The 24,318-nt window shown below is 49.2% G+C and overlaps 1 protein-coding gene across 1 annotated transcript in view; it reads left to right on the plus strand.

Annotated features, from left to right (window-relative positions):
- SH3BGRL (SH3 domain binding glutamate rich protein like) overlaps positions 1-24,318 on the plus strand; it is a 227,627-nt gene that overhangs the window by 151,794 nt on the left and 51,515 nt on the right. The window contains exon 2 of the mRNA XM_086918759.1: positions 16,805-16,990. Coding sequence (XP_086774885.1) covers positions 16,805-16,990 — 186 coding nt within the window. The remainder of the gene's footprint in view (positions 1-16,804; positions 16,991-24,318) is intronic.

Below are 24,318 nucleotides of genomic sequence, written 5' to 3' on the forward strand. Positions count from 1 at the left end.
AATCCTGCCTAGGGCTGCCTATTAATGGTAGCAGCGGGGAGTATGGGGGCCTATCAGGGGACAACTGGTGAACCCGCATCATGCATCGGCGCGCTATCGCCACATGGAGGGGGTATGTGCGCCGTGGCTTGGTGCCCGGGAGGAGTAGACGAGTGAGCTCCGGAGTTGCGATTCTGCTAGTAGGGGTAACCGTCTCCTGAGGGTAACGGTCCGCCGTCCAGTAGGACAGCCACTGGAGCTGTGCCGCGAGAAAATATGCCTCGAAGGATGGTGCTCCGAGTCCCCCCTGTGTCGTGGGGAGTTGAAGAGTTTTCAGAGCGACCCTGTGGCGGCCCGCTCCCCAAATAAGAGTTCCTAGGAGGGAATCAACATCGCGAAAGAAGGATCTGGGCGGTATCACCGGCAGGTTTGTAAAATGGTAAAGGACCCGGGGAAGCATCACCATTTTAGCGAGGGCTATCCGTCCTATCGGGGCTAGCGGTAGTTTATTCCAGAAGGCGACCGTCGGGCGTAGGCTAGCGAGCACCTTGCGGTGATTGCCTTCGAAGATATCTGCTGGAGAATGGTACAAGCGCACGCCGAGGTATCGTGGAGCTTCCGCTGACCATGAGAGCTTATGTGGGCCGAGTTCGACGTCTCGGGGGGGTAGGTCTGGGTGTAGAGGGTAGACTGTGGACTTGTCCCAATTTACTTGTAGGCCTGAGGCTGCTGCAAATTCCGCTAATGTGGCTCCTATGGGGGTCAGGTTCGTTTCAATGTCTCGGACATATATGAGAAGATCATCCGCGTACATGGACACACAATGGGTTCCGTCTGCGAGTGGTACGCCCCAGTCCACACCTTCCTGACGCAGTCGAACCGCCAGCGGCTCGACTGCCAGCGCGAATAGGAGGGGCGACAAGGGGCATCCTTGTCTTGTGCCCCGTCGAACTTCAAACGCCGGTGAGATGCGTTTCCCGATACGAACTCGAGTGGTGAGGTCGGTGTATAGGAGGCGGGTATATGCCATGAGGGTCGGGCCGATATTAAGGCGGTGCAGGACCGAGAACAGGTAGGGCCAGGTGAGGGTGTCGAACGCCTTCTCTAGGTCCATAATGAGGCAGGCGGCGCGGGGAAATCTGTCACGTACTTGATCTTGGATATGGAAGACCCGGCGGAGGTTCTGGGAGGTATTTCTCCCTGGGACGAAGCCGCATTGGTCGGGGTGGACCAGTGGGCGTATGATTTGTGCATATCGATAGGCCAGGATCTTCCCTAGGATCTTACAATCTGCCGACAGGAGTGTGATGGGCCGGTATGACCCCATGTGGAGCGGATCCCTGTGAGGCTTAAGAAAGGTGACAATCACGGACTCCCGTAGCGACTGGGGCAACCTCCCTAAATGGAGTGACGCCCGAACATCCGTGACAAGCGGGGGACCACCAGGGAAGAGAATGTTGAGTAGTATTCTAGTGGGAAGCCGTCCAGTCCCGGTGCTTTATTCCGGGACATGGCGCGTATCGCTCGGGTGATGTCAGAGGGAATTATTCTGGCGTCCAGTGTGCGCTTGTCGTCATCCGATATCGTGGGCAGCGTCAGAGGGTCTAAAAAGTGGTCCGCGGGAAACGGGGAGCAGTAAGCCGGGGCCTCGTACACTCGCGTATAATGGCGTTGGAATGCCAGGAGAATCTCGGCTTGTGATTGCACTAACACACCCTCCGGGTTGATGATGTCTGTGATCGGCTAGATTTCAGTTTCCTGCTTCGCCATCCAGGCCAGAAGCGCCCCGGTTTTGTCTCTGTCTTTGTGTACCCTAGAGGCGTATGCCCTAAAATTATACTTCCGGAGGTCAGCGCAGGCAGTCTGATATTCCGTTTTAGCCTCCGCCGTGAGCACGGCGTGTTCCTCCGAGTCGTCAGGCCGTTTGGTGAGGGCAGCTAAAGCTCGTTCCGCTGTTAAGAGCGTCCGTTCCAAGGCGCGGCGGACCCCCACTATCTGTTTGATGCATTCTCCCCTCGCCACCACCTTATACGCGTCCCATTCCACCAGTACCGATGACGCAGTGTTCTCGTTGTGTGTAAAGTAATCGCGTATGCTGGATGTGTGTGTATCCCTGAAAACCGGGTCCGTTAGACAGTCTCTAGGGAGGCGCCAGGTGGGGACCGGTGGATGCGGGGGGCGCCAGGTAAGGCGTATAATGTGGGCGTCATGATCTGAGAGGATCCGTCCCAGATAATCCGTAGATGTAATCTTAGGAAGGATCGGAGCAGAGCAGAGGAAACGGTCTAGGCGGACCCGGAGGTTGTGTGGAATCGAGTGGAAGGAGTAGATGCGAGCTAGTGGGTGTAGGTGTCGCCATGCGTCAGTGAGCGCCCAGTGTGCGGTCCATGTTCTAAAGAGGGCCGCCTGCCGGGGGGCCGGGGAGTGTGTGGGGGGAGGGTGTGAGCGGTCCAGTGAGGGGTCTAGTGTGCAGTTAAAGTCGCCTCCCAATACCCACGGGACTGTGGTGAACTGGGCTAGTACGCTCGTAAGGTGATCCCAGAACTGGTCCTGATCCGTATTGGGGGCGTAAATGCTGCGTAGGAGTACCTCCTGCCCATCAAGAATGCCCTCCAGAAGTGCGTATCTGCCCATCCTATCCACTATGCGCCGGAGCGCCCGGAAGGGGGTACCTGGCCTCACCCAGATTAATGCGCCGCGCGCGAATGCCGAATATTGTGTGGCACAGATGGTCCCTCGCCATTTGGCTTGTAAGCGATTGAGCTCAGTGGCGTTAATGTGCGTCTCTTGTAGAAACGCTATATTGGCTGCCATGCGTCGTATGTAGGAGTATACAGAGTAGCGTTTGCTGGGTGTGTGTAGGCCCCGCACGTTTAGTGTAAGAATATTAATGTCTGAGTGGGGGACTGCCATTCCTAGGGTGGTGTGGTTGGGGAAGGGGCTCCTCTACAATTCCTGTGGGCCGCCCGTGTATGTGCATCGTATGTGGTCCTGCGCGCCAAGCTTCCTCAAACGTGGGGGGGGGGGACTGGGGGAGTTAACAACAACTAGAACTTTGGGTGGGCAACTGTCCCAATACTGAGGATACGTCACTGGGGGTGGCATATCCAAACTAGTGTCCCACTAGGGGAGAAAACCAACAGAAATTCGCGGGGGTGGCAGCATGTGTCGCTGCTGGGCCTGTGTGCGGGTCGGGCTCTAGTAGGAGAAGTGTGTATCGCTCGCTGGAGCTCGCAGTTATCCGGTAGAGCAGTCTAGGCTTCTAGACGTCGCGCATTACAACAGGCAATCATGAAAAGGATATGTCAGTTGACAGTTCAGTTGTTCACGAAGAGGTGGCAGGCTGGCTGGCTAGGGCAGCGTCCAAAGTGTGTGCCACAACAAGGGGGGAGGAGATTGGGCCAAATCCTGACATAGTTCCATCACTGTCCCGGTCTTTCTCTGGGGTGAACAGGTGCGGTTGACCTTCCAGGTCCGAAGCTGGGGGTGACAAATGTAGTCCGGTGGCCGCCCGTATGGCGTCTCGTCGTTCCTGCATGATTTGTGTGAGATCGGGTGAGCCCGCCTGGGAGGACGCCCGACTCTTGGAGTGGCTAGATCGCGCGCGGCTTGCGCCCCGTCTCCTTGATCGCCCGGAGTCATTGTTGCGTTTCTTCTGGGGTCCTGGTTTAGGGATCAGTGGGCAATGAAATTCGGTCCAGTCCTGCGCGTCCGCTGCCGTGTCGAAGAAGAGAGCTTTCCCTTTGTGGATCACTTTAAGGCGGGCAGGGAACAGCAGGGAATATTGAAGATCATTTGCGCGGAGGCGCCTCTTGACTTCCAGAAACGTGGATCGTTGCTGTTGGACCTCTCGGGCATAGTCCGGGAACACCATAACATGTTGGTCTTCAACCTGCAGGGGGCCCGCCGTCCGGGCCGCGCGGAGGACAGCATCCCGGTCTCGGAAGTGTAGGAACTTGGCTAGCATGGGCCGTGGGGGGAGACCAGGCTTGGGAGCCCGGGCTGGGACTCTGTGGGCCCTTTCGATGGAGAAGTACGGCGACCGGTCGCAGTCTGGGGTAAACGATTTAGTCCAGGATTCCATGTAGGCCAGGGGGTCCGAGTTTTCAATCCCCTCCGGCAGGCCCAGTACGCGAATGTTACAGCGCCTCGAGCGTCCCTCCAAATCCACTGTGCGTTCTTCCAGGGTCGTCACACGGCGCAGGATCTCCTGCATATCTGCTTCCTGTGATTTCACCGCTGGTTGTAATTCAGTCACGATCCGTTCACCCTCCTTCACTCTGTCTGCCAGTTTACGGTGTTCATCCCGAATCAGGCTAATGTCTGTCGTCAGGGTGCCCAATCTCTCTTCCATCGAGAGGCGAGACATTTCTATTGCCGCCAGCACTTGATCCAGCTTTGCTGATAGCGTAGGGTCTGTTTGCGACGCATTAGTCTGCGTCCATGCCCTCGTCTGCGGCATCTTCTCGACAGCTGTTTCCGGGACTGCTTGGGTGGCCCTCGGTTTCCCCATGGGTGCTGCTAGACGGGAGAGGGGGTTCCCCCTGTGGTCGCCGTGTGTCTCGAGGGCGGTAGGTCGTCGCCACGCAGTATCACCGGATGAGTGGCAGTTGAGTGCCGGTCAGCTCCTCCGGTCCCCTCCGGGTGTAATGCGAGGCTCGTTCCACCTCAGGGGGCCTCTGCCAGGGGTGCCAGGGGCGGTGTGCGTTTGCCGGGGTCGGCGGTTCCGTCTGTGTGGGGGTCCTCTCCTCTCTGCGTGGAGGGGCCCGCGTTGACTGGCAGGGCAGGGTCAGGAGGCGTGGGCCAGGGGCGGGTCGCTGGTGTCGACTTTAGTGTAGGTAGGGCGCTCCTATTCACAGAACGATCGTTCTCGGCGTCAGGTCCCCATGGGCGCCATGTTAGGGTCAGGCACTCGGGTTCTCCGGGCAGTTAGTGGAGGTGGCCGCGTTTCGGACACCCTGGTCGGGTGGCGGTGTGTCCAGTGGCTTCCCACGAGGGCGGACGTGAGATGGAGGTCACCGGGGCGCCGGCATGAGGTCCTCTGGGGGGGGGGGAAAGCCAGGACGGCACTCACCGCCCTTGATTATGATGGCGGGTTTCTGTAGTACCCAGCTCCGTGTAAGCGGCGCGCTTCTTGCAGTCCGCGATGGCAAGCTGTCCAGTCTCGAGGGGCTCGATCAGGCTCCCGGCGGTGAGCCGGCGTCAAGGTGCCGGGGCCCCGGGGTGGCTGCCGCCATTTTGCGAGCCAGGGCTCCGGGATGGAGGAGGGCGCCGTTCGGCAGCGCCGCTTCTGCAGGATGACGGCTTAAGGGGCCGAGGTCGGGGTGTCACAGTCAAGACCCCCGGGGGGGGGATGGGTGAGACCTCCACTCACCGTTCACAATGATGGTGCCGGGCATCTGGGGTGGTCGGCTCTGTGACAATGGTGCGCTCGCTGGCTCCTTGCGATCCGTGGTGGCAGGTAGTCCGAGTCTGGGAGCCGATCAGGCTTCTGGTGGGGATGCAGCCTCGGTGTATCGGAGCCCCGGGGCGGCGGCCGCCATCTTGTGCGTCGGGGCTCCGGAGCGCAGAGAGGCGCTGTGCACCGTATATCCCGGTGGGCTCTCTCGCAGGCTCACTCGCAGCCGTCGCTGGTTATGGCTTCTGGGGTCGCCCTCTAGGAAGCTGGATTTCGGCGATTCACGGGTCCGCAGGGCTCAGTAGCGTCCGCCATTTCCCAGGGTCGGCGTCCCTCGGTCTTGGCAGGGAGCAGTCTGGCTCGCGCTGTCTGTCCACAGTAGCTGCTGGTCACTCAAGGGGTGCCCCAGTGTGCAGGGGTATCCCGGGTGTGGATTCGGGTATGTTGAGGCTCCCTGCGATCCAGGAACTGGGCAAGATGCTAGCCCGATCGCGGAGCCTCAGCAAGACACAGCCGCCATCGTGGCTTGCTAAGCCACGCCCCCATGAGCTAAAGAACGATGATGGATTCAACCCAGATCTGCGAATGGGAGTGAGTGTCTGAAAAGTTTCAGCGCCCCGTCCATCATCTCCTTCTGTTTGCTTTAAAGATTAAAACTGACCGTGAAATGTGTAGCATGGGTAATATGCTTCTTAGCATCAACATCTTCTTGCGGGTTGCACACCGATTCTTTCCATTAATACTTTAAACTCTAATCTTGCAGTTTAGTCTTGTTGCGTGCTCACTGTGGACGTGCCAAGCCCCAACAGCACGTGTGGAACCAAACAACATTATAACTCAGGCCAGTTTAAGCCCCGAACCAGTGGCGACAGCATATTTGCATTTGCATCCATGTTTTAAACCATTTTTCTTTTCAACCTTTATGTAATCCTTTTGTAATCCATATTAATTTTCTATTTCATCCATTTAACTTTCCTCTTGCAAGGTAGTGCAATTTCCAGAGTTTCTCATGTTATGGGGGGTTATCCGAACCTCTTTTTCCAATAACACGTACTGAAGCAATGTTCATTATGTGCAGTTTATTATAACCCAATGCATTTCAGACCCCACGGGTCCTTCGTCGGGGGATAACTGTAAACAACAATCAGACATGCTTTTAAATAAACATATATGTATACGTGCACTTTTAGGAACTAATACAAAGCTCCCCCTTCTGGGGAGAGAGCACCTCTGAGCACAACAAGGGGGGACCAACAGGTCTTATTCCATAACACGTAGATTGATCAAAAGTTCATGCGACAGCGACTTATTCAGTGCATACTTTCAATTTAGATCATTGAATTAACTGAGTTCATAGAATGTCTTAGTCATTGACATGTTGAAACAAATAAATCACACATCCCGATGCATTTCGGACTCCGCCCTTCCCAAACAGGGATTGCAGCCAGTCTTCCAGCTAACCGTGAAGAGGGCAGTCTGAAGCCAGAGCCCTTACCGCCTCTCCAGAGTGCCTGTGGGCTTTTTTTATTTTATTTTAATTTTGTGCCCTTCCAGGGACAGAGTGTGGGACCAGTTCCGATACCTGTAGACCAGCGTGGCCCTTATGTAACAGCGGAACTGCAAGGTACGACTAAGGAATTTTTGGTGGACACAGGTGCAACAAAAAGTTCTGTTTCTCAAAATATGGTCCCTGGGGCGACTCGGTCTGGCCATAATAATGTTTCGAGTAATCCCCTGACGAAGGGCGGAGCCCGAAATGCATCGGGATGTGTGATTTATTTGTTTCAACATGTCAATGACTAAGACATTCTATGAACTCAGTTAATTCAATGATCTAAATTGAAAGTATGCACTGAATACCAACCAAATAAATCTTGAAAGATGGATGAATAATTTTGTCGCTGTCACATGAACTTTTGATCAATCTACGTGTTATGGAATAAGACCTGTTGGTCCCCCCTTGTTGTGCTCAGAGGTGCTCTCTCCCCAGAAGGGGGAGCTTTGTATTAGTTCCTCTGGATGTTTCACTGCGAGGCCAGACAGTGATTTCCTCTTGGCAGCACACTACACTCCTTTACAACCCTTTACCTTTGGACAATCAGCTGTGCGAGTTCCCTCCCACTTCAGTTACGTACACTTTTAAACATTCTCATTAGCTTTAACCCGTTGCATGCTGCCGTCAGCCGATGGCAGCACTACCTCGCTAGTGCTGCCGTCGGCCAATGGCCGACGCCCACCTTTTAGAACGCCCGCACTGCGCCGAAATAACGGCCGCAGTTAAGGCGTTAAAAAACACAGTTAGTCTATTCTAATGATCACCAACGTTTTATCAAAATCTTCTTTTATAGGGTGGCTGCGATCTCTCTCCTCACTTTCTGGTTACCCTTTTACTCTGTCACTACTTCATTAGTGCCTTCCCTCCTCTTCAACCGTTCGTCAACTCCTCCTCCCTATACACACTGTGTGCCTCTTCTGCCTGGAGCCCAACCATGACCCCAATTCGTGCTCCGACTGCCGGACAATGAATCCGAAGTCTTTGCGGGGGCGGTCCTGGAAGCTTCTCGAGGCCCGGCAGTTGCCTCTGCACCGTTCAAGGTCCCGGTCGCGTGGGAGGTCGAGGGCCTGGTTGCGGAGTCATCATCATCACTCTTCTTCCAAGTCTTCATATTCAGGGTAAGGTAAGTCGAAGCACAAGAAGATTTCGAAGAAGCATTGTCACTCTTCGACTCCTCCCTGTCTGTCTGCCGACTCAAAGAGGGATGCGGGTGGTGCCCCTCCTGCGGCTCCACATGTGGAGCCAGAAGGGTTGACTCGGCCCCGGGTGACCGATCTTTCCTCTCCCAACACCCCGCCCCTGAGAGCTTGGTGGTCTAAGCCTCCACCTCCAAAGGTGCATTCCCTAACGCACCACCTGATAGGGAATCCAAAAAGCTGGACCATCTTGGGAAGAAGATGTTTTCTTCCTCCAGCTTAGGACTGTGGTCGGTAAACACTGCATGTTAGTTGGGTCGTTATACCCACTTTGTGTGGGATACGGTGGCGCAAGTGCTGCCTCAGTGCCCGGAGGAGGCCGGGCCATACTCTCCTGTGCAGCTGCCGAAGGAAGAGACTCAGCAAGGTTTACCATCCGCTGTGGGCTGGATACCGACGACTCACTAGGCAGGACGATTTCCATGTTGGTAGCCCTTCGCCGCTACGCCTGGTTGAGGTCGACTGGTTTTTCAGGGGATGTCCAATCCACTCTTATGGACATGCCCTTTGATGGCCGTCACCTATTCTACAACAAGGCAGACAACGAGCTAGAGTGCTTCAAGGACTCTCGGGCTACGGCCAGGTCCTTGGGCCTCTCCACCACCCACCCTGTGCAGTCTGCTTTTTGCCCCTTTTGTGGCTATGCAAGGGGTGCCCGCCACGTCCCACCCAGGGCCACAGGCCAGCGCAAGCTGTTCAGCCCCTGCGCGGCCCGGGACGTGGGAACCACCGCCATGGCCCTGGGGGCCAGAGGGCAGGCCAGCCCACCACCGTCCCCTCTGCCGCAGCCTCCAAACACTCCTAGTCCGACCTTTCAGGGCCACCAATCGCCAGTGGGCGGCAGGATTCACTGGCGCGCCATCACGTCCGACAGGAGGTTTTGCAAATAGTCAGAAGAAGCTACTCCCTCCCCTTCGAGACTACCCCTCCATCCATGCCAACTCAGCATCACCGCATGTCGGAGGATCATCTTGCCCTTCTCCAACAGGAAGTTTCGTCACTTTTGGACAAGGGTGCCATCAAGCGAGTTCCTGTCCCAGAAGTAGTTGGTGGTTGCTGTTCCCACTACTTTCTGGTGCTCAAGAAGGACAAAGTCCTGCATCCTATCTTGGATCTCAGGAACGTCAACTGCTTCCTATGGAAGGAGAAGTTCAAAATGTTGACCCTGGCTCAGGTCCTGTCTGCCCTCAGTTTACCGTGCTCCCCTTTGGCCTTACCAGCGCACCTCGGGTGTTCATGAAAGTGATGGCGGTGATCGCTGCTCATCTTAACGACTTGATATTGAAGGCGGGCTTGCCCCAGGCTGTCATCTCCCACCTCCAGACTACGGCCAACCTCCTACATTCACTGGGGTTCTCCATCAATGAGCCGAAGTCACAGCTGACTCCCTCTCAGAAGCTCCTCTTTATTGGAGTGGTTCTGGACACGATGCAGTTTTGGGTCTATCCTCCCTAGCAGCGAGTCTGGGATATTCGGGTTATGATTCCGGTCTTTCTGCCTCGATCCCGAGTTTTGGTCAGGATCACCCTCTGGCTACTGGACTTGCTGGCCTCCTACATCTTGCTGGTGGACCATGCCAGATGGCATATGCAGGCTCTGCAGTGATACCTGAAGTTCCAGTGGGCACAACATCAGGGTAACCTGTTTGATTGCTTCCAGATCTCAGAGGGCGCTACACACCAATTGCAGTGGTGGCTAACGAACCAGGATTAGTTCAACAGCAGTTCCCTCTCCCTTCCCCAACCAGAGTTCACAGTGGTGACCAATGCATCACTTTGGGATGGTGTGGCCACATGGGGGAGGCAGAAATCAGAGGCCTCTGGTCTCCGGCGGAGTCTGGGTTTCACATCAACCTTCTGGAGCTTTGGGCGATTTGTCTTGCACTCAAAGCATTCCTTCCCTCTGTCCGGGCAGGAGTATTGCAAGTGTTCATGGACAACACCACTGTCATGTGGTACTGCAACAAACAAGGCGGGGTGGGGTCGTGGACCCTATGTCAAGAGGCCCTCTCCCTCTGGACATCGCTGGAACATCAGGACATTTCCCTGGTGGTGCAACACCTGACAGGTTCTCTGAATGCCAGGGCAGACGAGCTCTGCAGCAGGTGCATGATGGATCACGAATGGCGTCTTCACTCGGAGGTGGTGCAAGGACTCCTTCGACAGTGGGGAGAGCCTTGGTTAGATCTATTCGCCACCGAAGAGAACGTGCAATGTCAGCAATTCTGCACGTTGGAATTTCCAAGGCGGCACTCGCTAGGTGACGTTTTTCATCGCGAGTGGGGTTGCAGTCTTCCATACCCCTTTCCACCTATACCACTCTGCCTAGAGTGCTGAAGAAGATCAGGCGCGACCGGGCCCAAGTCATTCTTGTGGCTCTGGATTGGGCACGAAGAGTCTGGTATCCTGAGCTGCAAAACAGGGCCATCGATCCTCCAATCAGACTGCCTCTTCAGGAGGATCTTCTGTTGACGTCCTTTGACCTGCCTCCCAAAGTCTGTGATGTTATTTTGGCAGCCAGGCGTCCCTGAACTAAGACGGTATACGCCTGCAGATGGAACAAATTTGTGGCATGGTGCGCAGCAAAGGCTGTGGATCCCCTTTCTACCCCTCTTTCTGAGGAGGGGGGCTCTGCTCTGGGCACTTTGAAGGGCTACCTCTCTGCCATTTCAGCCTTTCTTAGGCTTCCTGATCAGCCTTCTCTTTTCAAGTCCCCTGTTGTTAATCATTTCCTTAAGGGCTATCTCATCCTTTTCTTCCTGTACCCTTCGTAATGCCCCAGTGGGACTTGACCTTGGCTCTTACGTATCTTATGTGCTCTCCATTTGAGCCTCTACATAACTGTCCTCTCAGGCTTAAGACTTTAAAAACTGCCTTTCTGGTGGCCATCACCTCTGTGCGCAGAGTGAGTGAGGTCCGAGCACTTTCTTATAAGCCTCCTTTTCTGGCTGTTCATCTGGACAAGGTTGACCTTCGGACTCGTCCACCCTTCCTTCCCAAAGTGGTTACTTCTCTCCACATTGGACAGACCATCACTTTGCCCACCTTTTTTCCACCTTCCAAAGAGGAAGAGAGGCTCCACCATCTGGATCCAAAACGTGCGCTTTCATTTTATTTGGATCGCACAAAGCAATTCCGGGGGATGACCAGCTTGTTGTAGGGTACATGGGTGCTAAAAAAGGTTGGGCCATGCACAAACGGACCTTCTCTAGATGGGTCGTCTTGAGCATCAAAGCTTGCTATTCTTTGGCAAAGAAGGAGCCTCCAGCGGGGCTACGCGCCCATTCCACCAGGGCGGCGGCAGCTACCACTGCTTTAGGACGTGGAGTCCCCCTCAATGACATCTGTGAGGCAGCTACATGGGCATCGCTGCACATGTTTATAAACACTACTGCCTGGATATCCAAGTCCGGAGAGACTGCTTCTTTGGAAGTCTGTTCTCCAGGACTTTCTGGTGTGAACTTGGTTCACAGACCCTCCTCCGGGGTTGGTATTGCTGGGGTATCTATTCTAAGGTAAGGAATTTATAACAAACTGTTTCTTTCAGATGAACAAGTTACTTACCTTCAGTAATGATATATCTGTAAGAAACATAGTTTAGTTTTAGATTCCTTACCGCCCCACCCATCCTCTCCATTCTGCAAACTGGCTTCTAGGGTTAAGGATTTCCTTTTTGGGCCCTATTTTTGTGCACCTGTGGTCAGTGTCTAGCATGGCTCTGCACTTCTCGCATGGAAAATCGTGTAGATAACTGACGTCAGAGCGCGAGGGCGGTGTCTACATTGCTACAGCAATGTCATCCCGGCGACCACAACGCCAACGACGAACGTGGAGCCGAACAACGTCACCTTTCGACGTGAGGGGCTACTGCTGACGAAAAACTTTACGGATCCAGTCTGACGGCTGAGGGTAATTCTAAGTAAGGAATCTATAACTAGCCTATGTTTCTTACAGATATATCGTTACCTAAGGTTAGTAACTTGTTCTTTAGCCTTGAGGTTCAGGGGTGCCTGAACCTTTCTTGTTAGTTTCTCTGTGGTTGCTAGGCAACCTTGTGAAGGTACAAAAATGTTGCTGAAATTAAATGTTCACTGTTTTACTATATCAGGACTAGCAATTAAAGTTAAAATCGAGCCTATTTCTGCGGACATCATCCGAAATATTTTACCTATTGTTGAAACATTGCATTGACACTGTTTGGCTATTAAAGCGTTTAGTGATTCCCACATGTTGTTTAGGCACATATCTGGGTAATGTGTTTTTATGAGCTAGGGCCTGAAGGTGCACAAACTGTTAAAGGTGCTTCCAGATTTGAGGTTTCTGGTAAATGTAGGGAGGAATTAGGAAATTGTGACCTTTCATGTTGCACACTTCCTGTAGCTTGGGAAGCCCATTGGAGAGTCTTCTTACAGGCATTTCTACCTCCTGCTTGTACATCATTTTTAATTTGCGTGCAATATTTAGTTTTGTCTGTGATAAAGTACTTTAAAAAAACAAAGGAAACGCACTGACTGGAAATTCATTTATTAAGTGTTATTTGTTGTGTTGTTGAGCTCTGTGTCTCTAGCCCACAGCATCTCCCTGAGTATGCCTTGGGCAGCTCTGCCTCGCTAACCTAAGAGTTGCGTGTTAAAACTGGTACTTGAGCCCCAGTTTGAGGGCCTGCAGTACTAGGGTTCCAGGACACTGGAATCCAATGCTCCCAGTTGTTCCAGTAGAGGCCCAGTGCCTCAGACTGCCCTGGAACCCTCTAACTCGAATTTATCGCAGTTGTCTTTATCACCTCTTCGGAATAGGGTTTTTTAAAGTTTGTACGAGAAGAAGGCAAGTATATTGCTTGGATTTCTTGCACCGTAGATAAAATACATTTTGAGGACTATTGCATAAACTGTTCCCATATTCAGTGCTCATAGGAGCAATCTGGTGTCCCAATGCTGACTGTAGCGTGGGCAGCCACCCTGTATTATCCTGATGGAGCACTGGTCCTAGTTAAAGGTCACTTCTCTTCCTCTTAATTGTACCTTGGGTTCCTTAATGGCAGGAGTTTCACTTTTGGCAACACGATGGCAATATTTTCAGTAGATAATCAGTAGAAGGGCAAACAAGTTTAGGAGATGAGCATTAGTTCTTGGGATCTTGTTTGAAGAAGTAGATGGCCAACTTAAAGACGTTAAGGCCTTGTGTGAAATTGTTGCTGTAGGACAATCCTGTCTTCGGCCAGCTTTCAAAATGTGTCATGTTAGCATAATTCGATGTGGGGAGTAGACTTCAGATAGCCTTATTTATTGTGGACTGTTTTTGGTATGTGGACTTTACCTCCTCTTAATATGTTTATCACATTCTGTAAATCTCAAGCTTTAAAATGATCATGGTGGCCCTTCTAAGGCTGTTGAGGTGTTATTCCCTAATTTATTTGAGGTATTTTGTGGAGTTCTAGGGACCCTGTTGTTAACAGATACATATTGAGCAACTTTACCAAGACACAAGTGCACAACTTCTAACAATCCCACCTACTGGTACATTTGCTTATCTAAAGGCTAGAGTTGTTAATGAAATCAAGAGTAACTGTCATTTATTAATCCTTTTAAAATATAGCTCTAATTAATACTGACATTTTCTTTATTTCTTCTTCACTACGGTATCAGTAATTATGAAGTTCTAATTCATACTGTTTACTGTGGCTGGTATGCTATGAATAGTAATTAATTAAACATGATATCCTAATATTTTTTTTCGAGCTTACTGATATACTGTTTGGCTGATTAAATAACTTGAATAAAAGTTATGGTCTCTTTCACATTAAATTTCCATTTTAAAAGATAGATACTCTTATAATTCACTTTCTTAGGCATATACTGGAATACCCATATTTAAAATAAGAAGTAACGCCAATCGTTTTGTAAAGGAGATGTAAGCTTAGATTGGTGTTCTATTGCAGTACCACTTCTGGATTCAGATTTATTCTAAAACTCTAGCGTAATGTGTGAAACATAGCCATGCCTCCTAACAGCAAAGGCTTATAACTTCAGATTACTCAATGCAGCCCATAGCAACTTAAATTCCTTAACATTTTGCAGAGGTGTGGTTTATGCATAGAAGATGGTGGGTGCTCTTTAATAGAGCTCACCTGGATGTCTGATGATCCTTCAGAATCCTTTGGTCATCATAAATGTTTCTACCACCAAAGCGCTGCATGTAACACACTGGGCAATTCCATTGAGGTGAACTTTGGAGGCTGTGGTCAGAAAGGAACAGATACTGGTCTGGGACATGTTCAGATCGAGGAAGATGAACCTATGGCTGTCTTGAAGAGAAGCATATGGCTGTCCAAGCCCTCAGCATTAGCCCCTCTGTGCTCGGAAATCAGCTCTGTGGCGGGAGACCGACACAAACCTAGTGGAATCAGGAAGAAGTAAAAAATGTTGCATCTTCATGGCATCAGAGACCACAGCCCTAAGCAAACGTGACCAACTGGAGGCGGATAGTGAACTCATCCTGGGCAACCCAGTGTCCCTTGGCAGCAGGCACCTAACTGTGCTTGGCAGTTTTTTTCAGCATTTGGATGGGAGCCCCAAGGAATAGACCCTTGCAGTCAGACAGTGTAATGAACTCCAGTGTCTGCAGTGACAGAGGGATTGTCTTACTCCTGTGGTGCAGTCTGGTGAGCTTGTTCAGCTGTCTGCAAGAAGCGAGGCTCTTGAGGCATGTTTGTGTGATAAGTGCAGATGACTCCTTGTTTATCAGTCTTCATGTGGTTCTGTACCTCATTATAGAATGTCCTCAGACATAGAGTTTGTTCCAGTACTGGCCTGAACAAGATGCTTTGAATAAGTCTCTGCCTGACACTTTCATTTAGTTTGCTGCCCCACTGCCCTGGCACTGTTTCTTTTGTGCACCCATTAAGCCCTGCAACAACTGGTAGGTTAAGAAGGAGACAAAGGTGTGGTTCTGCTTTCTGTCTTGTAATATACATGTGACACCAATATTTGTTGCTGCCGCCCAGCTGTTTATCCCCTGGCACTCTGATCCAAGGACCGAAGCAGTACAAGCAGGATACGCTGTCTGAGAGTATTCAATTTCTCCTTTTCCTCTAGACTTACTCCAGAAGGGCTGCCTTGAAAGACTGAGTCAACATTTCTGGAGCCCAAGATGAGCAGAAGTGTTATTTTAACTTTCTCCGCTTGTATACTGAATATACCGTACCTTTACCCCTTCCCTGCTCATGACGAGCTCAGCTCGTCTTGAGGCACACTGCTCGTGTGCTGATGACGAGCTCAGCTCATCATGACCACACCCGTTTCTATTGACCTTCTTCACAGCTGGCAAATATCTCAAGCAGTCAAGGTGTTAACAAGCGTTATCCCAGTGGTGAGGCTTTGTAGCTGGTTCACTAACCTTGCTTTTGATGTAAAGTCTCTGAGATTGCAGTTGCTTCGTTCACATGAATAATCCCTCCTTCCTTTTCAACTCCTCTGAAACCACCTGATGCAGTGTTGAAGGAAGAAACAGCTCAGTAAAGAGACCTGACATAAAAGGGACCACAAGTCACCCTGTGGCTCATCTCCTTCTTGCTCCAGGGGTAGACACTGGGGCAACAGTTGATGTCAAACCAGGCTCAATGACCCGGTCTGGCTGATGTGCTTATCTTTGTCAATCTTCAAATTGAAACCCACTCTTACCCACCTCCTCCTAGCCACCGCTTCCCCTTTTGTTTTTGTTCTCCAGTTTACATCAACACCACAAGGAGAGGGCCTTTTATGATCATTGGCGTCACTCGAGATGTGGTCTGCTGCCGTTACACTGACCTAGGTTGCGAGTCTCGCTACCTTTATCTAATGTTTTCTATGCAATAGCAATTGTTATTAACCCTTTATTATTTTTGTAGGCATGCACATCCACTTGTCTTGATGTTCTTTTTTGGAGTTGATTATATGTTGTTTTTGGGAGTTCTGTGATGTTCGAAACTATGTCTGGTATTAGGCGAACTTGGTTGGGCAGATATAGTTGACAGATGCTTCCTCAGATAGCATACGGCTGGAAGGAGTACCTAGCACTAGTACCATTTCTTTTATCCCTATACCCCGACCTTTTTGTCTAAATGGTACAAGTCGGCATTTGACAGAGGCATTGTCATGAGGGATATTCGGATATATATCATTGCGTCTTTCACCTACTCATTAATTACAAATGGCTGTATGGTCCACAGTCTAATCCGTCTTAAAAATAGAAAATTAGGTCTTGGGAAAAGTTGACCCTCTCAATGATTTCTTCTCTGGAGGGAAACTAACCAACCATATACCCCAGCAACTCAAACTGTGGTCAGAATATAGAGCAATACTCACTTTTCTAGGTGGCACCACTCCGGGGCTTCTTTGGCTGGGAAGTCATTGGAGTTTTGTGGGAAAAAGACATAATGTCCAGCATCCACATGTGGTTCTTTTTTCATTTTACAAAAATTCTAAATTATATAAATACCAGTTATTCAGACACCTATAATTGCGTCATTCCCTTTCTCCAATATCTACAAGCTTAGGCTGTCATTCCTGAATACGGTTTAACTGAAGCAAAGCTTGCAATATTAGCACTTTTCTTCAACAATTCTAATTCATTACAATTGTTAAAATATTTTTGTTGGCTACATCTAAAACACTGACCATACTGTTGGTATTTTTCTCAGATTAAGAAACAACAACAAGATGTTATGGGCTTCTTTGATGCTGTGAAGATCCAGTATGAGGAGAAAGATATTGCAGCAAACGAAGACAATCGGAAATGGATGAGGGAAAATGTTCCAGAGAACTCCCGGCCATCAACTGGCAATCCACTGCCACCACAGATCTTTAACGATAGCGGCTATTGTGGGGTAAGAAGAAAACACCCTGTAACTACTGTTATCTGCGAGAAAAAATGGTATCTCCAGATGCTGACTACACTTTGTTGTACCCACCTTCCTGTTCATGCAAGTTAATGGTTCATCTTTTCAATTTGCTGCTTATGAATAAAAACCCTTTGGTACTTATGCAATTTGTACAAAGTTGTTAAACATCCAAGTGATAAGAAACTACTTCTTTTGTGGAAACAGTGCTGGTATGATACAGCTCCAGATCAGCTAGTCCATTGCTTCTTTCCTTTTTGCTGAGGGTGCAGAGTCTCGGTTTATATTTACCTCCACCTAGGCTTAGTTTTTTTCCGGATTGAGAGAGAATTTTCACTGAGCAGAAAGAAATTTTCACTTTATTTTTTAAATATATCTTTATTAGTTTTCGATACAGAGCAACGTGGCATTTGTCATTACAGTACATTGATTGTAGTTCTTTTAGTGCAAATCATAGCTATAATAGAATGCTAGTATTCCGTGTAAGAAATACATTTGCAGTATTATTCTGACTTGCCAGTCTTCGTCCTCTATCCTAGTCGCACATGCTAAGTGTATTCCAACCGTTGCAATAATGAACAAGCATTTGCAATGCAATAGGTCTCGCATTACTGAAAGTTTGAGCTATTAATGTTGCAAACAATAATGCTATTTCGTTCATGAGCGGCAGTTATAAGCAAATGTTTTCAACCAGAATCAGTGCACAAATAGTTAAATCTATCCAACGTAATGCAAATTTCTTAAATACTTCTGGCAAGCAGTAATAGGTTTATGATTAGTAAGTTGCAGCCGCTGATCCAATATGCAGTGCCTTATGGCAATAGTTAGACTGTATTATGGTAATTACTTAGAATTTGACTTTTACACTTCATAGGTATGTGGATGAGTGTAGGTTTTATAGTACATGTGTTCAACAGCATGTTCGATGTAGAGAAAGGCAGACAGAAAAACCGATAAGCCAGGGCGATAGTGTGGTGCTGAAATTTTCATGTTTGAGGTGGCATTATTCCAGTAGGACCTCCTTATAATGCATGACATTTTAAACATATTTTTTTGACTAGTATCCGGTCTAGCACTTTCAGAGGTGGTCTAGTTTGATTCTGTTTCCACATGTTTAAGAATGATCTGGCTGACTTATTTTGCAGTCCTTATAAATTGATTGTGGGCTGTGTTGATAGGCATGCGTATAGTGGTGTAAATTATTCTGGGTGTGCTATCAAGAGGCCTCTTCTTTGCTGTTCCCATTGTAAGTATTGTAGGAGTAGGGGGATTCACCAAGACTTCTTGAACCAACACCAGATAATAATGATAATTGCTAATTGGAAGTTTGTGCCTAAGAGATACCAAGTGGTTCCCAAACCTTTTTGACCTGTAGGTCCCTTAGCACCTTAGCTGCTTTGGAACGTCCAGCTCCAGTGCTGAACGTTCCATTGCGCAGGTGCAGCTGGAACGTCCAACGGCCAGCGGCAGCACTCCCGAGGTAGCGGTGCCGTCGGCCGCTGGTATAGGCGCAGCACTTAAGAGGTTAACCTAATTGGCAGTTCACCGTGGCTCCCCATTATCTAACTTTTTTTTTATCGCGGGGGATGTAAGCCCGACCTCTGGAGTACTTCCCGTTTTCTCCCTGAAATTAATTGGGATGGAGATGATAAAGGTATTATTATCATATTTGTAACAAAATTAAACTATAAGTCATTTAAGAACTCTCTATTTGTGGTAGTGTGGGCGAGCAGTAAGGCTTTATCAGAGGGTAGTGTTAAGCATTTATTGTACACACTCAGGCAAGAAATGATGTCACACCCTCAAAGACTAAACTCCTACATTTTGTTTGTATACAAATATTTAGTTGTATTTATTTCTAGAACGAAGCTCGCCTGGCACAGGTAAGTGTAAATAGTACTTTTCAAAGCAGGTTGAACAATACAAGCAAGCTTAGTGAAAATGACTTTGTTACAGGTTTGTAAATACTTTGATTATAGTGGAAATTACTGTTAGATCACTTTTGATCACTTTACAATTACTTTTTAAGTTACGTTTTCTACTCAGTGTGATATGCCTAGATATCACACCGAGACACTTCCTAGAGAAAAGGTAAATTAATCAGTTTTTGTGTATTTACAGTTTCTTGGAGTTCCATACACGCCAACTCCACACTTAGAACAATTTTCAAAGAAAAGCTGTCAATGCAATCCTATGGGAGGAAATGGAGTTATCGGTATACAGGTAAGTACATGGTTGTGGGAGTTGGGTTTTTGGAGTTAGAACCAGGGTTACCCCAAAGGTCAAGGAAGCACTCTCATAGCACCCTCAGCGGCCAGGTTCCTGAGGCCCATTGTTTTCCAATAGGGAGTAGGGGGCCTGTGGTTGGTGGCTGCTCACGAGCAGGCCACAAGGTTGTGGAAGCAAAGCTCCTGGTGTTCAGCTCAGGGCAAAGGAGGATCCGATTTAGCACTCAAGGTGCCCCCACAGCAGCACAGGGACGGCCGGGTACAGGGTGCTGGTTGGCGACGGGTGCCCTGTTGTGTGGATTCTCCGGTTGCACCGAGCACTGCAGGCTCAATGACTAAGATCTTCATAAGGTGACCACCGGTTGAAGAGGTATGTTGGGATGCCTGGGGATGCTTGGGCACCAGCTGTTACGCCACCCAAGGCAGTGAGCTGTCGGGTGCAGGGGTGGTTTTAGTGGTCTGGTTTTTCTTACCGGCTCCGGTCGCGGTCAGGGGGGAGGGATCCTCCAGAAAGCATCTGCAGGCGTCGATTGGAGATTAGGTCAGAGATCACCATGTCTCAGGTCAGGTTCACCAGGGAGATCTCCTCGTGGTGTTGGGCCACTTGAACTCGGGTCGTGGGTGTCAGGTGCAGAGTGGTGCAGACTCGCGGATTTGGCTGGAGCCAGAGTTGGTGAGCAAATCCGGTGCTCACGGGAGACAAACTTAGTTTTGGAAGGCAGGGTAGGTCCTTTGGGTTCTTGAGGGCTGCTGGCTGCATAACACTCCAGGATTTAGCTGGAGAAGGTTCGAACTGGGGACAGGCCAGTAGGACTGGGGCCAAGTCAGTTGGGGTCCTCCTCTTCTTAGTTCAGCACAGCTTCTTCGGTCCTTCTTCTTCTCTCTTCTTGTCTGAGGAAGCAACTGTCAGGGTTGCTCCTAAATACTAGATTTAGGGGCGTTATAGGTAGGTACAAGTCAGTACCAATGGGTCACTTCCTTTGGGTGGGTACACCCCCTAGTATGCCATCCTCCAGTGGGAGGGGGGCATAAACCTCACTCTGGTTGGCTGGGTCCTCCCATCTGCAAGATGGCGGGGACTGAGAGTTGTGCTTCACCTCAGCCCCCCACCTGAGGGTAGGGTTGGCAAAGTTGGGCCGCCTCTCCTCCAAGCTTGGTTTTCCTGCTGATCCTCTCGGCGAAAGTGGGGGTCACAACCGGTGGGGGCCAGTTGCTGGGAGCAGCAAATGGCTGGGGTAGCTCACAAAGGCGTCAAACCTTTGAAGCTTCCCCTTCGTGGACTCTGCCCATCCTGGAGGAGAAGTCTTGGCACTTCCTCCCAGGATGTGCATGCATGGTTTCAGGACCCCGAGAGTGGCAGGCTCTCGACCCAGGGGTCCAGGATCATGTCTGGTGGTGGCAGCTGGCGAGCAGCCACTCAGCCAGGGCACTAGATTTAGTTCTTTTTTCAGGGGGTATTTCTAAGTTGCCCTCTGAGCTTTTCATTAAATCCCACACTGGCTTCAGTTTGGGTTTAATGTGCTGAGAAGTTCCCAGTTATCAGTTAAGCCATTATGGTGCCAGTACCATATACTCTTTATGGCATTACTACACTTACAGGGCATTGGAGACTCTTCATATATATAACTCAGAAAACAAACTCCAAACTAATGCAAATAAAACCAAGGTATTGGTCTTTGGACTTAAATCAAAGAAATCTCTGTTGGGTTAGAACATTGGACCACTCATAATTGCAACTGCAAATAAATATTCCTACTTGGGTGTACAATTCTTAGATACCGGCAGAACAACATCTCAGGCCCAATCATTGGAGATAAAATCTGCTAAGGTCACATATGCACTATGTAAAATCCATCAGAACCTTGTGAGTCACTCAACTGAGGGCATCCGAAGAGTAATACAAGCCAAGCTATTTTCAACAATCAGCTATGGCCACCTGGCTTTCCCGGTCCTATTGTCCGATAAACTGGAGCATATACATATTATGGCTTTCAGGAAAATCTTCAGGCTACCATTCTCGACAAGGCGCACACTGATCAGACTTGAGTTTAACTTAACATCAATGGATGTAGAATGCAAACAAGACATAGTGAAGCTATACCACTGTGTGAACAAGGCTAACCCGGGTACCCTATGGGAAACACTTCAAACACTCTTCATGGATCAAACCAGCCGATGGGCCATGTACCTTGTTTCAGCTAATAAAACACTATGCCTGACAACTGATCAAATATTAAATCTGCCAACAGTTAGCCCAAAAAAACTGTTAAAAAAACAGGGAAAGACCATCTCAAGGTTCTGGGATATAGATACAATCAGAATGATTCGTGGCGCTGAGGGCCTCACAAAATCACATGAAGCCACTCAAAGCCAACCATACCTGAATGCCGGCCTGGGGAGATATGCTCTTCAAAATGTCTTGAAGAACAGGCCGCTAACCTTACCAATAAAGGACTATAGGGCTCACTGGTCAACCATACTAACTGGAAATATAGGATGTCGACTGTGTCAATACCACAATGAATCAGCAGAGCTTATCATCTGTTGTTGCCCAGCGTTGGTAAGCCCGAGGCGCAAATACTTAAGGGCAATATTCAATCTTAATAAAGTAAGAACATGCAAGAAGGCCTTAATGCACATTTATACCACAACACTGCCAATGGAGTTGGCACGTGCCGGGAAGCTCTTTGTCAAGGCTGGACAGATCTTATGTCAAAAGCAAAGTCCAGAAAAATAACCGCTTAACTACAATCGGTACGCCGATGAGCATCTATAGTACCATTAGTGGTGCTTCATTAATTCCTATGGTCATGAACATTGCCACCTTAATTGCACAGACAAATAAACAAAGTATTTCATGGCCACCGGTGATTCGGTACCAAGCTTGATAAGCTAAGATGATCTGACATTAGGGCACTGACTGTCCAACCCTATGCATATGTACGTGTTTTTTAACTTTCTCTTTTTCTTTTAAATCTCTTTGCACTTCAAATGTTTTTCTTAAAACTTTCATTTTTTATCATTCTACAGTTTTTTACCATGATCGTAATATGCTTTGCTTTTGTAAATGATTTTAGGTAATCGTACAATAAAGTATTCATACACTTACAGTGTCTAAGAATTTACTTAGACACTGTAGGAGTACAGAGTTCACTCACCTTAACCTTCACCACTGGTATAGTGCACCCAGCTAGAGGGGTGACTTACCTATGCCAGGGCAGTGAATTGTAGTCATGGCACACAGGCAGGTGTGCCATGTCGACTCTTCACTTTATTCTGCACCAAAACACACAGCCTGCAAGGGCAGGGTGTGTGTTTAAAGGTACAGGGTCTCTAAGGGTGGCACAATAAGTGCTGCAGCCCTTAGAGGGCTTCCCTGGTCACAGTCCCCTTGGTACCTATGGTACCTTTTACAAGGGACTTGCATGTGGCCAGAGAGCTGCCAATTGGGTTTTGCAGCAGTACAGGGAAAGAACATAGGCCCTGGGTACCTGGTTGGCAGGAACCTAGGGCACACTCAATCAAAGTACATCAACAGTTTGGCAGAAAGTGGGGGCAACCATGCAAAAAGGGGCACTTTCCTACAGTTTGTGTTCCGGTTCAAGGAGAGCATGGCAGTTGGGGGCTGGACTGTTCCCATTGAAGCAAGTTTAAGACTGATTTGCATATATATGGGTTCAAACTGACATAGCATTGTGTGCAAAATAACTATGAACTTGGATGTGGCCAGAGTAATTACCAGTGACTGAGATTAATTCTAGTATTCTATCCATCACTTTTTTTGTATACATCATTCTCTCATGACCTGTATTATGTCAAAGAGAGGCACCATCTTACCATGGATGTAATTACCACCATTATGCTAAGTCAATAATTTTACAAGGGGGTGGGCAACATGCCATGGATGCCTATATGTTGCCACAAACGACAACCATTTTCCCAGGGCCAGCATTTTACTAGGTAGGAACATCATGGCTGGGCCAGGTGTGGGCAATAGGGCATTATGCCATGGGTGCCTGTATGTTGCAATGAATTTACATCACTATGCAAGTGCCTGCTTTTATCATGGTTGTGCAATAGGCTTAACCCCATGATTGCCCACAAGTTACTAAAAATGACCACCATTGTGCCAGGACCCACATTATCCCATGGTGGTAAGTTGGCACAACACCCATACACTCCTCACCTATGCACACACTCTCATAGACAGGTACATATGTGCATTCAGACACATATGCATGCTTTCACCAACATGCACATGTGCACGAACACACAGCACTAGTTTTTTGTTTTTTTAACCTCCCTTCTCCTCTGTGCTGCCCCCCTATCTCCAGCAACTCCTTTGGCTTCCCCACTTCTCTGCCTCATGGGGTCTGGCTCATAATTATGCTACCAGGAGAAAGGGATAAAGGAATATGCCCAGGGCAGCCTAGAGGATGCCACAGGTGGAAGAACTTGCAAGTTGGGGAGAAGGGGGCAACAGGGAGTGTCTGGGTGGAAGGAGTTTGGAAGCAATCTGGAAAGGCTTGTGTGGCAGGGGAGTATGACAACATCCGGGGAGGTATCATGAACAGATCCAGTGGCTGAGCCCAGAGCTGAGCTCCTTTTTATGCGTTTCCAGTTCAAGTTTATACATATAACTTGGAATTTCTCAGTAAATGCATGAACTGCAAACTGCACACGTTGGAAAAAGTGAGAGGTGGAGAGGAAAGATGGCTGCTGCTGGGCTGTGGTGAACAGTCGCATACATCCCCTCTCCCTCCTAGCTTTCCATATGGAGGACTGATAAACGAGTAGGATGCTGTGCGCCCCAGATGGCCTTTGAACACTGGCTGTATGTGGGTCTAAGAGAGTACAACGCTGCAAGAAAGCAATTCCCCCAGTTCAGACCGAGCTTGGTTTGGATAAAGGGAAACCTAGATAGCTTGAAGAACGCGCTGGGGAAGAAAAAACAGCAAGTGGTCAAGATGCCCCCGCGGCATGCGAGGCAGGAGAAGGGGAAGGATCAATCGGATCTATCTGCGGCAAAATCCAGCGTGGAGATCATACCTAAGGCGGATGTAGGAACTACGAGTGTGCGGGCACTGT

The sequence above is a fragment of the Lissotriton vulgaris genome, chromosome 4_1 (assembly GCF_964263255.1).
Source record: "Lissotriton vulgaris chromosome 4_1, aLisVul1.2, whole genome shotgun sequence".
Lineage (NCBI taxonomy): Eukaryota > Metazoa > Chordata > Amphibia > Caudata > Salamandridae > Lissotriton > Lissotriton vulgaris.